The sequence below is a fragment of the Cricetulus griseus genome, chromosome X, assembly GCF_003668045.3.
Source record: "Cricetulus griseus strain 17A/GY chromosome X, alternate assembly CriGri-PICRH-1.0, whole genome shotgun sequence".
Lineage (NCBI taxonomy): Eukaryota > Metazoa > Chordata > Mammalia > Rodentia > Cricetidae > Cricetulus > Cricetulus griseus.
This window is the reverse complement of record NC_048604.1, coordinates 28,463,156-28,476,451: the sequence shown is the minus strand read 5'-3', so window position 1 is coordinate 28,476,451 and position 13,296 is coordinate 28,463,156. Positions and strand designations below refer to the sequence as shown.

Genomic DNA, 13,296 nt, shown 5'->3' with positions numbered 1-13,296 from the left:
CTGGCACATTTCTAGAACTGTGTAGCCCTCCGCCATGCAGTATGGTGGTCACTAGCCATATGTTGCAACTGAGCACTGTTAATGTGGTAAATGAATTGTTATGTGTTATTACTATCAAATACATACTGCATTTCAAAGACTCAACTAAAAAAGAATGATGTTAACTATGTAATTATTCCTGTAGATTACATGCTGAAATGACAGTACTTCAGATATACTGGGTTAAATAAAATATTACTGAAAAGTAATTTTACCTATGTCTTTTTACTCTTTAATGTGGTTACTGAAATCTTTAAACTGGTCCCCAGACTGATAGCTGGGGTACCAGCATGGGACTGAACCAGACGCCAGCAATGTGCGTTTCAGTGAGGAAACCTCGGAAATCTACGGGACCTCCTGTAGTAGTTCAGTACTTATCCCTAGCATAGGTGTGGACTTTGGGAGCCCATTCCACATAGAGGGATACTCCCTGAGCCAAGACACATGGGGCTGGGCCTAGGCCCTATCCCAAAGGATACAATAGACTCTGATGACACCCTATGGAAGGCCTCACCCTCCCTGGGGAGCAGAAAGGATATGGGATAGGTAGGGTTTTAGTTGGGGGTGGTGGTAGGGAAGGACGAGAGGGAGAGGGAACTGGGATTGACATGTGAAACAATCTTGTTTCTAATTCAAACAAAAAATAAAAAACTGTATATGTGGTGCTCATATTTAATGTATGGTCAGCAATGGGCTCATGAAAAGGCACTATTTCTTAAGGCTTCCTCCCATATACTTTATATAAATACAGGGAGAAAAATGATCAGTACCAATATTCAAAGATCTTTGTTAGGCCAGTCAACTTATCCCCTCTTTCTCAGGTAGTACTCAACTCATGTTTTGACAGTTCTTGTTTATTTAGTAAGCAGAGTACCTAGGTGATATATCTTATCAGATCCAAGAATTAAAAAAAAATATTTTATGTGTATGGTTGTTTTGCCTGCATGTATGTCCATTTGCCACATGTATGCCTGGCACCTGTAGAGGCCAGAAGAGGGTATTGCATTCCCTGGAACTGGAGTTACAGCTGTTTGTGAGCCACCATGTGTGTGTGGGAACTGAACCTGGATCCTCTGCAAGAGCAGTCAGTGCTCTTAACCACTGAGTCATCTCTCCTGTCCCATCCCAAGAATTCATAAAACAAAACCAAAAGCCCCAAACCTTTAAGTCCTTTTTCTGCCAGAACTTTTGCCAAAGTAATAATGCAATGGCATAAATGGCATGGCTATTCTTGTGTGGGCACACACACACACACACACACACACACACACACACACACACACCACACACAGACTCACACACAGACACACACACATACACACACGGACTCACACACATACACACACAGACTCACACACATACACACACAGACTCACACATACAGACTCACGAAACCACACACAGACACACACAGACACACGCACACACCACACAGACACACAAACACACAGACACACCACACACACAGACACACACAGAGATACACAGATACAGACACACACACACACACACACACACACACACACACACACACACACACACACACGGATAGTATGTGAATTTAAAGAAATAATTACCTCTCAAAATCCAGGATTTTTAAGGCAAAGGGACCACCATATTCTAATTTTTATGTGACTTTTGCTAGGGTGATGAATAGATACCTATTTCCCTCATATAAGGTACCAAAACTACAGACCAAAGAAGAGATTTCAATCCTGTCTAGCACGGTGACCAATGAGCTTAATGGGAGGTATTTACAGGAGCATGGGCAATTTATACCTGGTTAAACAACTGACTGCCTATTTTCTGGGAGGACTGGGGACACCTGGTTCTCTCCTCATCAACTTGTAACTGTCTGTCTATCCTTGGCAGTGGAGGGGTGTCTGCCTGAACCCCATTCTCTGCAACTATTAGCTGCCTGTGTATCCTTGGTGGGGTAGGGAGCTCCTGAGTCCCAAGCTCAGCAATTGTGAACTACCCATCTTGTGGGAGGGGTGAGGCCCCGGTCTCTTCCAGCAACTGTTAACTGTCTCTCTCCTTGAGGATATGGTCCTCCTGAGTCCCACTTGATCTCAGCAACTGGTAACTACCTACATATTTTCACAGAAGAGTGGGTGCCTTGTGAGCTGCCCCCCCCCCCCGTATGCAACTACTAACTGCCTGTATATATTTAGGAACAGGTGAGAACCTCATGAGACCCTCCCCTTACGATAGAATTAATGAACCAAATTGTGTTTGGGTCTCCTGAGGGTAACGCCAGCTGCTAAGAGTTCAAGAGGGGAAATGGCCATGACATGCTGAGGACAGTGTTATACAATGTAACAGTGGTTTGCTTTACAGGTCATGCAAACCTTACACAAATTGACAGACTTTGTGCTCTTTTTGCATTCCAGGAGACACCAGGCCTAGCATTCAGCTCAAAAATGCTGGGCATGTAAAAGGAAAAATTTGTAAAGATGCCACAATGATACTCAAGTTATGGAAGACTCCCAGATATACATTGTTTTATTTTCCAAACAAGTAATTTCCCACCACCCATTAAATGTTCTATTATATTTAATTTTTTCATGATGATGCATGTTGAATATGATTTTTTTGTTATTTTTTTAGGTAGGGTCCCACTATATACCCCTGACTGTCCTGGAACTTGAGGCTGGCCCCAAACTCACAAATATCTGTCTGCCCTGTCTCCTATGTGCTGGGATTAAAGGATTACACCACCACACTTGGCTGATTTTTAATATTTATTTTCCTTTTTTTTATCTGCCTGTAGAGATTAAGAAATTTTTTTTTGTCAGAGCCAGTTCTCTTCTACTATGTGGGTCCTGGGAATCGAACTCATATCATCAGGCTTGGTGGCAAGTACCTTTAACCACTAAGTCGTCTTTCTAGCCCACGATTATTACTTTTTTGAGACAGAATTTCATAAAGGCTGGGTTCTAACATGAGTGCTTCCTGCCCCCACTGTTCAGCTGGGATTTTAGGTTTGAGCAATTAAACCCTGATACATTAATTTTAAAATTTGCTGGGGGAAAGTAGGTAAACTTTAAAAAACTGTTCCTAGGCTAAAAGGAAGCTATTTTCTGCTAGAGACTATGTGGATCAAGGGAATCTTAAGGGAGGGGTAGGTGCAACAACAGTAGGTTGGGGGATGGCAAAAATATCATACATTTTTCTCATATCTGGAATTTTGATTGTGTGTGTCATGAAAGCAGAAGGGGGCTATTTGAGGGATGAAGGAGCAAAACCAGGCTGGTGGCATGAGGAAGTGTACTGGGAGGGTGAAGAGCAAATTACAAAGATATATTCCCATTATTTTAGACTCTCAACAAAAAATTCCTGTAAAAAGCCAGGCATGTATTAAATCATGTCTATAATTTCAATACTTGGGAGTAGGGGCAGGACGAGACCCTTGAATCTGAAATCAGCTTGGGCTAAAGAAAGTCTGTGTTTAAAAACTAAACAACAGCAAAAAACCCAAGCAAGGCTGGTGAAGAGATGTTTCGGTGGCCAAAGGTGCTTGCTGCCAAGCTTGAAGACTTGAGCATGATCCCAGGAACTCACGGGGCAGAAGGAGAGAACTGACCTCCACACATGTGCCGTGCCAAGTGCCGTGCATCCACACACACAAGTGTGATAAAAACATTCATACTCCCCAAATGGGCTGGAGAGATGGCTCAGAGTTTAAGAGCATGTACTGTTCTTTTTGAAAACCAGGACCTGAGTTCAGTTCCTAGCACCCACATCAGGTGGCTCACAACTGCCTGGAACTCCAGTTCCAGAGGATATGACATCCTCTTCTGCCCTCCCCCCTAAAAACCTCTTGGTTTTATAAGCCAGATTTGATACACAGTAACTTATTTTTTGCCACATCAAAAAGAAAAAGCCAGAGTATAATTTCCTTTTTATTCTACACATAATATTTTCATTTTTTCCCTTGGGTTTTTTAAGACAGGGTTTCTCTGTGTAGCTTTGGAGGCTGTCCTGGCACTCGCTCTGGAGACCAGGCTGGTCTCGAACTCACAGAGACCCACCTGCCTCTGCCTCCCGAGTGCTGGGATTAAAGGCATGTGCCACTAATGCCAGGCGTAATGTTTTCATTTTTTAGGAGGATTCAGCTCATGAAAGGAAATGGCCTGGGGTCTGCTAAATTAGGCTCCAGTATCTACTTAAGACAAACAAAAAAGTAAATACAAATTCAATTTTTAGAAGACATCTACAAGCCAGTCAATGGTGGTGCACACCTTTGATCTCAGCAGAGGCAGGCAGGTCTCTTCAGTTCAAGACCAGCCTGATCTACAGAGTGAATTCCAGGAAAGCCAGGCCTACACAGAAAGACCCAGTCTTGAAAAAAAAGAGAAGTTTTTTTCTCATTTACATCTTAGTGGTGGCTAAGTTTTCTGATAGTTGTCTAAACCTATGTATCTGTTAAGTTACCCATTAGCCATATATAAAGGATATTCATTCACATTCATCATCAATTTGCATTGGACCTCTATTTTTCCTCAACTCACTCCCTAATTCCAGAGTGTGGCTAGGTCTAGCTTCTAGCTACTAAATGTGTATTTTTACAACTAAGGTGAAATGACATGTATGTAAAGTATATCTGTATCTATAACCACAGTGTCACAATTTTCCTTTTAGTGAACCACTGTTTATCTACAAGCCTGGATATACATAATTTCATTGAGTCTACATATTATTGGAAACATTTTATATGCAATAACGTGTAAAAACCCAAGCATGTTTACCTTGTCATATATTGACTGGGAAGTCAAAAGGATGTGTTCACTGACATTTAGTCCAGTATTTTTGTTTGTTTGTTTTTGTGATAAGCCCTGGCTGTCCTGGAACTCACTACCTACACTAGGCTGTCCTGGAACTCAGTGATCCCCCTGCCTCTGCCTCCTGAGTACTGGGGCCTGGCAATTTCAGTATTTTGATAGGCTAATGTAATTAAAGATGAAAATGTTATATTTTTGGTTTTGAGCCTAACTTTTAATGGCTGAAATAACTCTCTAGCCCAAAGCTGGAAATTTTTAAATATGCTGGTACTGGCAAGGCAATACAATAAAAATAGAATTATGTTTTTTTTCCATTTTTTTATTTGAATTAGAAACAAGATTGTTTTACATGTCAATCCCAGTTCCCGCTCCCTCCCCTACCACCCCCTCAACTAAATCCTACCTTTCATATAACCTTTCTGCTCCCCAGGGAGGGTGAGGCCTTCCATAGTCGAGAAATTATGTTTTATGTGTTTCTGTTGTCATGTGTGTGCAGGTGTCTGCAAAGGTCAGAGGATGGTGTTGACTCCAAGTTACAGGTAGTTGTCAGACACCCAATATGGGTACTGGAAACTTAACTACACTTATAGGAGGACAGGAATACCGGTATCCACAAAGGATAGGCATTTTAGGTAGTCATTTGAAATTAAGCAAATAATATGGTAATCTAACATGGATGGTGAGGTTAGTGCCTACCCATGCCAAGTGGAAACAAAACAAAACAAAATATGTGATACAATCACAAATCTGGGGAAAAAATCCCCGAACTTGCACAAGTAACAAAAACCAAAACAACAAAACCCCACATTTAACTTAGGTAAGTGAATTAGCCATATGAGCAAAACCAAGTTTTCTTTCAAAGGAGATCGGCACAGAACTCACTGTCCTGCAGGCATGAATAAACCACAGGTCATACATTTAATCTAAGCTTCAGCTCAAGAGCTTAAGGGGCAAACTAGTCAAACATTACAACTTTCTTTCTTTCTTTGGTTTTTTGAGACAGGGTTTCCGCTGTGGCTTTGGAGACTGTCCTAGAACTAGCTCTTGTAGACCAGGCTGGTCTCAAACTCACAGAGATCTGCCTGCCTCTGCCTCCCGAGTGCTGGGATTAAAGGTGTGCACCAGCAACGCCCAGCTGTGAAACATTACAATTTTCATAGCCACCATTTCAAATGCATGATCTGAATGCTGAAGTATAGAGTTAATGGAAAGTGTAAATGCTCAGGAATGCCACTTAATTACTTTCAGGAATATTACTTAACCTATGTAAATAATTTGCATGATCTCTTGAGGCTAGAATTGAAGTCTTAATAGTAGTAATGAACACTTCCTTAATTGCTTTGTTGTATATTATAGGAGAGCAAATCAATTGGCATTGATGTGGCTTAGAGTACAAATCTACATCCCAAGTAAAGGAAACAACTGGGCATAGTGGCACACACCATTAATACTGGCACTCACGAGGCTAGGGAGAACTGCCAGTTCTAGGCCAGCCTGTACTACACAGTAAGACCCTGCCCCCACAGAAAAGTAAAGGAAACACAAGGCTAAAAGTATCATTTTAATCACAAATTCACTAGATACCTCATTTGCATATATTTGAAATCTAAAAAGATACATTAAACATTTAAAATCAATAGGCAAAGATACATCACAGATTTTAATGTCTATAATTTGGTCTTTATCACATAAATATAATATTTATAAATACATTATTTGCAAAATTGCTATTCTTAAAACATTTATTTCTAACACATTAAAATTTCTCACAAATGATTTAAGGGAAAAAAATACCATTCCATTTGAAAATGTACAAGTAGACTTCAATGTGACCAGATAAGGAAAAGAAACACACTACTGTGTTAGATGCATTATCGATTAGAAAGCATAACATGTCTTAATGTGGTTACCAAATGCATGCTCTTGCTTTTTGTCAGTCATTATCAGAACCGTTTGGAGGTAAGAAAACCAACGCATCGTTGAAAACATGTCCAAAGGCCCTAAGCCGGTACACCCCATACATCATCACATGCATCTGATTAGGAGTTAGTCCATTAAAAGTGACAGCCATATTGGAACAGCATCCTTCTACTACCTGGTTCGGGTGGTTAGACATGGCCTCTTTAATGAAAAGCCCAACAGATTTGGTATTAAATACATCTTTTCTATCAGCGTCTTCCGCATTTTCCGCAAATACTCCAGCATATTTCAGGCAGACTGCTAGCTGCTTATCTTCAGATATCTTCCAAATCATCCCACCTTGTTCAGGACACTTTTCCGGAACACTGAGAAGGCTGTTGAGTCTTTTCATTGACTCTATGCTTAAGACAATCCCTCCATCCACACTCACATATTCAAGGTCTCCAGATTTTACAGTGTGTCCTAGATAGAAAGGCTGCGATGGATCCTTTTTTAACAAAAAATATTTTAGATTTTCAATCACAGCAAAAGTACTGGGGCGTGCAAGGAAGAACCAGTTGTACTGCTCTTTGTATTTATCAAAGGCATATTTATAAGCTTTCCTCATCATCAACCACATGTCATCAGTGTCCACGTTAATTGACTCAAACACTTTAACATTTTCAGAACTGAAGAACTCTGCTTTGTCACAGTGTTTGGTCCAAGTCTCCTTCACTGCAGCCCAAAGACTCACATCTTTGGGTTTTACAAGAACTATACAGTATACCCGGAAGCTCTTACTGAGCTCCATGCGCTCAGCCGCTGAGATTTTCGAGATATCTTCTTTGTTAGGAGCTTGCAGGTGGTGATGCTCATGGTGGTGTGTCCTGTTTCTGTGCCCAATCCTAATGTGGCCTAGCGTAGTGATCAAGGCATAGAAGATGCTTCCAAGCATCACACCTTTCAAAAATGAACTGCTTTCTGAAAGCATTTTTCCTGTAAAGAAAAAGACTTTTCAAACAGTCTAATAGTTTCATTTGCTTATTTCTTATATAATTACGATTTGCTCTTAATGTTTAAAAGCAGGTCCACATTCTTGAAATGAGGTGAGTAGTATATGTGACAAGTACTCTTACAATCCTTTCACTGGCATTTGGTCACCATTAGGTAGAAACTGCAACATTATAGAAACTCCTCCATGGAGTACAATTTGCAGTGGGGGGGGGGAGCAATGTTTGTACATCATCATTTATTTAACCAAGAGGAAATCAAAGCATTAGCCTAGAAACCAAAGTTATAGAGATTGTTTTTCCATCATTCTCTAAAAATTTGTGTGACAAACTTGCACTATGATTTGAAGTACCTCTGGCCATTACAAAAGACTTTAAGTTGAACAGATACTCAATTTCCATTGAAACTTCTCTTTTCCTTCTTTCTTTTCTTTTCCGAGTCAGGGCTTCTCTGTGTATCCCTGGCTGTCCTGGAACTTGCTCTGGAGATCAGGATGGGCTTGAACTCAGAGTTCCTCTCTGCCTCTGCTTCCTGAGTGAAATGTTGGGACTAAAGGCGTCCACCACCACCACCACCACCACCACCACCACCACCACCACACCACCACCACCACCACCACCACCTCTCAAATTTCTCTTTTCAACCTAGTGCTTTATTTAACTGGTGGCTAATGTCCTAAGGTATTTTAAACAGTCTAAATCACATTTCTTGTGGTTAATACCACATGTTGTTAATATCATTCTTCGACTAAGTGTCTTACAATACAGTACACGAACTACTGATGTAATAAAAGCCCACAATGGAAAGTTGTTTGGAGAAAGAAGTTAAGGTAGGTATATTTGGGGGACATTAACAAGTATTTTTATCTCCTCAAAAGGAATTTTCTTCCTTGGGGAGGTACACTGGGAGAAAAACTCCTGCATTTTTAATTTCAATTAGAAACTGAAAGAAATGCCAATGTAAATAAAACATGTGGAAAATAAGGTTTCCATTTTTGTTAGTAAAGGCTGAACGTTTCCCAATTTCCTCTGTGACTCCACAAAGTTCCACTGTGCTCCTTAGATTTCCACTTTGTCTCTCATGTTTGAAAAGAACTTTAGAAGCTACCTAACGTCATTTCTCTCATTTAGAAAATATGTAGTTAGTTGGGTGCTGGTGGCACACGCCTTTGACCCCTGCACCAGGAAGGCAGAGACAAGTGGATCTCTGTGAGTTCAAGGCCAGCCTAGTTTAACAGAGTTCCAGGACAGGCTCCAAAACTATATAGAGAAACCCTGTCTTGAAAAAAAAAACAACAAAATGTACAGTTATATGTCAATTTTGTTTTTAAAGTTATGAGGTTGGGGAGATGGTTCAGTGGATAAAAGCTTGCTATGCAAGCATGAGGACCTGAGTTGCAGTCCTTGTGCCCATATAAAAAGCTAGACAAAGCAGGGAGCCATGTGCATCCCCAGTACTGTGGGGTAGGAGACAGGAGACCACTGGGGCCTGCTGGCCTTCTGCATATTCCTGGCTCAGGAAGAATAAAAAGGGAGAGTGAAGCCGGGCGTTGGTGGTGCATGCCTTTAATCCCAGTACTCGGGAGGCAGAGGCAGGCAGATCTCTGTGAGTTTGAGACCAGCCTGGTTACAAGAGCTAGTTCCAGGACAGCCTCCAAGGCCATAGAGAAACCCTGTTTCGAAAAACCAAAAAATAAATAAATAAATAAAAAGAAAAGAAAAAAAGGGAGAGTGATAGAGCAGGTTACCTGTCCTGTCTTTATCTGGCCCGAATACCCAGCTCTGTGACCCCCTCCCCTCATGCCAATCACATATTTCTTTTAAATAGGGAAATGGAGGTTAAGTAACTGACCCCAAGTCACAGAGGCTATCAGTGATAGAAGTAAGCTATAAATGAGAAATGTGGATCTACTAAACATAATTGATGCTTGCACCAAATTTCGACACAATGCTAAATTGAGTTTTCTTCTTTTTTGTTTGTGAAATAGTCTCACTATGGAACTCCAGCTGGTCTTCAACTTCTGAGCCTCTGGCTTCATTTGCCCATGTGCTGGTGTTAATGCGGCACCACTTCTGGCTCCTGCTGTTTTCTTATACAGGAAATGAAGTTTGACTTCCACCACAAACACAGCTGTGTGATGGGCAGGTGACATTTCTAAGTGTGTTTGGGGAAATGGGTGGAGAGAGGCAAGATGGTACTTTCCTCCAGAGAACTTGGTTAATAAACAACTCCCATAGGAAAGAAGAAACAGCAGAAAAGCTATGCCTCAAAACAGTGTTGTTGGGTGCACCTTAATATTAATTGTTATAAATGCAATCATTATTTTAGGCCAATACACAACAATCCAGACAAGACCCTTCGCTTGATTTTGTGTCAGAATTTTTCCCGACAGGGATACTCCTCCTGGCAGCAAAAATACTATTAAAACCCAAACGTCTACATATTTTACACAAAACTATTTGCACAAATTATCCTAACATTTCCCCCCCGTGGAGGAATATAAAAAAAATGTAACACCAGCGATCCACATGCTAGGGTATTTTCTACAGAGCAGAAGGGAATTTAAAACTTCACACACAGTGAGGGAAGAAACTTTGTTTTTGAGACAAAGTTTTTTTTAAGGAGTTAGTGGGTGGAGATCAAAATGGAGACAGAGTACAGGGACGGGCTTGAGTATTTCAAAATCCCATTGAGGGGCCAAGGGAGCACTTCTGGGAAGGGTGCTCTTCACCACCCCCGTGGGGTCCTTCCATCGCACCTGCCAGGGCATTCTGAGTGGGGCATCCTGGGAATGGGCTAGGGCCCAGACCTTTCCCAGAGGAGGGAGGGGAGCAGCCGCTTAGTGTTGCACTTGGAGTGGGGACCGCGGTCTTTGCACTCACCGCATCTAGAATGGCTCAAGGGCAGGAAAACTCAGGCTTACAGCGGCTTTCCTTTCTCGTCCACCGGCCACTCAGTTACGCTCCCGACCAGGCTGCTCTCGACGGGGACGGTGTCCTCTCTTTGGTTTCATTAAAGATCGGGCGATACAGGAAGCTGCAGGAAAAGAGCGGGGGTGGGGAACGAGCTCCGCGACGCTGAAACGGCCCGCCCTGCACCGAGGTTCAGACCAGACGTAACCCGCACGCTCAACTATACCCAATGAGAGGCTCCGAAGGGCATGCGTGTGCTAGGTCCGCCCACACTCTGCTCCTTGCCGGCCTACTGGGCGTGGAAACTTCCAGAGTAGGAGAGTCAGGTGCTGTCTGCCTGTTACAGATTTCTGGATCATTTCTCTAACCTATTCTAATGTGTGTGTTGGTACCCTTGTAGTGACAAGAGGGTGTTCTTCCCAGGATTTGTGGCTTGCAACCAAAATGCAAATCATTGGAAAAGTAATCGCAAAAATTAATTAATTAATTAATTAATAAAGTAAGCAGGGCACTGGTGGCGCACGCCTTTAATCCCAGCACCCGGGAGGCAGAGGCAGGTGGATCTCTGTGAGTTCAAGGCTAGTCTGATCTACAACGTGAGTTCCAGGACAGCCAAAGATACACAAAGAAACCCTGTGGGGGAAAATCCAAAAAGAAAAAAAGAAAAGAAATGGAAATAGTAATCTCTTTGAAGAGAAACAATTGGCTCTGGTTACTGGGGTGGTGGGGTTTGAAGCCTCAAAGCTATCCAATCTTTATCCAAATCCATGATCTCCTGGAGAAGTGACTTCAGCTTCACTATGCCTTGGTTCCTTTGTTATGTTTGGAAAAGATCACACTAGTGGCTCACAGGTTATCAGTCAGCGTACATAACTCCCCTAGCAAAAGTTCAAGTGTAAAGGAAGCGTTTAGTCAATGTTGGCTCTTTCTGTTCCAGTCTGTATTGCTAGCACACAGTGCCGGCATGCAATAGGCAAATATTTGGGCAGTTAATGAATGTTAGAAATACAGTTGAGGAATCAGGCCCAATACAGGATAAGGGTTGCTTTCAAAGAGTTACCCAATAACTTAGATGCAGAGGTGGCTGTATAATTCAGGTCTGATTAGGACTCCAGAAGCAAGAAATACAGTCTCTTGAAGTGCTCTTTTGTAGCTGGTGCTGTTGGGTCACACTTGTAATCCTACCACTAGCGAGGCCAACATAGAAGGACTGCAAGTTGAAGGCCAGCCTTATAGCTACTCAAAATGTGCTGTGAGTAGATTTGCTTCAAGTAACATTGAATAGTGAGTGACTTGGGCTTGAGTTCCTGAAACCACATACATTTGATGGCTGACTGCCATTGACTTAAGTATAATAAATGGTTCAATAAATACTGTAATTGTTATATAGAGAAACCTTGTCTCAGAAACCGCCCCCCCCCACAAAAAAAAGAAGAAAAGGAAAGAAAAAAGAAAAGAAAAAAAAAGAAAAACCAAAAACAGTAATGAAACCTAGATTGCAGGAAATATTGTTCTGAGTCTGGCGGCTATATTCCTGGGAAGCCTTGTTTTTCAGGGGGAGGTATGTTTGTCTTTAAGAGAAAGAAGTTCAAAATTATCAGTGCTATTTACAAGGTGAAGAGAAATCAACTGTTTTTGGCTTTGTCCTGCACATACTCTACGTGGGCTTGTGTTTCTGCAGAGTTTCTTTTAGGATTGCTTTGCTTTATGTTGTGCATTAAGGTTATTTTCTTTTTCCTCTCCACTGCAGACACCCAATTTATTCATATCCTAAAAAAAGATGTCTACAGTCTCTCACCTACCTCATCATCTTTCACAAACTGTTTGGCCCACGTCTTCATCATTTTCTGCATCTTTTCCCTGAGCAATTGAAGAGTCACTCCTTATACCTCCTGTTTCTCCAGAGACTTGTGAAAAGCATGAATGGGGAAGTTTTAGAGGTTGCCAGACTTCTTTGTTTCTGTCTCTCCAGTAATTACTTCTGAATGGCATTGCCATTATTAATACCTTTCTCCTCTTCTTCCTTTTTTTGGGGGGGTGACTTCTTACTGGAAGGATCTACTGTCTTCCGTTATAGTTAATTTTTTTTTAATATGAATTAGGTACTGGGTTATCTTGCCAAATATCTACTTACATTTGTGTTGAATGAAACAGGGCTAGTAAATTCAATTTTCATCTATGCATAGCTCATTTTATAACTGTCCTTCTCTTTTTCAGTGGTAACACACTATTTTTTCAGGGGGCAAGGATGATCAATTTCACAGTCCAATCAGACTGTAATCATTTCTGCAAAAGCCCGAAGTGTTGGTTCTTATTTTTCTCTCTGTGTGATTATGTTTAGTTAAATGCTACATTTGAAATGAAAATAAACACAAGGAGCTGCAAAAGCATGCAACCTCATAATGAGTGAAGCAATCAAGGCCTCCTTTGTAGATTAAAGATGGCTCACCTTGAGGCAAGTGAAAGGACTGCATTACCAAGGCCAGCAATGGTGAGATTGCTAACAGTGGAATTTCCACACCAGTGGGAAGCTGGAAAATAGATGTCAGGCGCATTGTCTACTGCTGATGTCTTAGCCAGGTAGTGTGGGTGAGAAGCCATCAGTGGGTGCCTAAAATTAACAAACACAGATTTACAAAGCAACCCTCTTG

The 13,296-nt window shown here is 41.6% G+C and overlaps 1 protein-coding gene across 3 annotated transcripts; it reads right to left on the bottom strand.

Moving 5' to 3' along the window:
- Positions 1–6,369: 6,369 nt before the first annotated feature.
- Positions 6,370–10,855, bottom strand: C1galt1c1 (C1GALT1 specific chaperone 1). Of its 3 annotated transcripts, XM_035450264.1 has the most exons (3): positions 10,616–10,855; positions 8,086–8,264; positions 6,370–7,718 (listed from the first exon to the last, which is right to left on the bottom strand). In XM_035450264.1, exons 2-3 carry the CDS (start codon positions 8,132–8,134, stop codon positions 6,757–6,759), a joined length of 1,011 nt encoding a protein of 336 aa, XP_035306155.1. In that variant the 5' UTR covers positions 8,135–8,264; positions 10,616–10,855; the 3' UTR covers positions 6,370–6,756. The 3 variants fall into 3 exon arrangements, with proteins under 3 accessions (XP_035306155.1, XP_027289307.1, XP_035306156.1); XM_027433506.2 differs by lacking the exon at positions 8,086–8,264; XM_035450265.1 differs by lacking the exon at positions 8,086–8,264 and having other exon boundaries at positions 10,657–10,855.
- Positions 10,856–13,296: the final 2,441 nt, after the last annotated feature.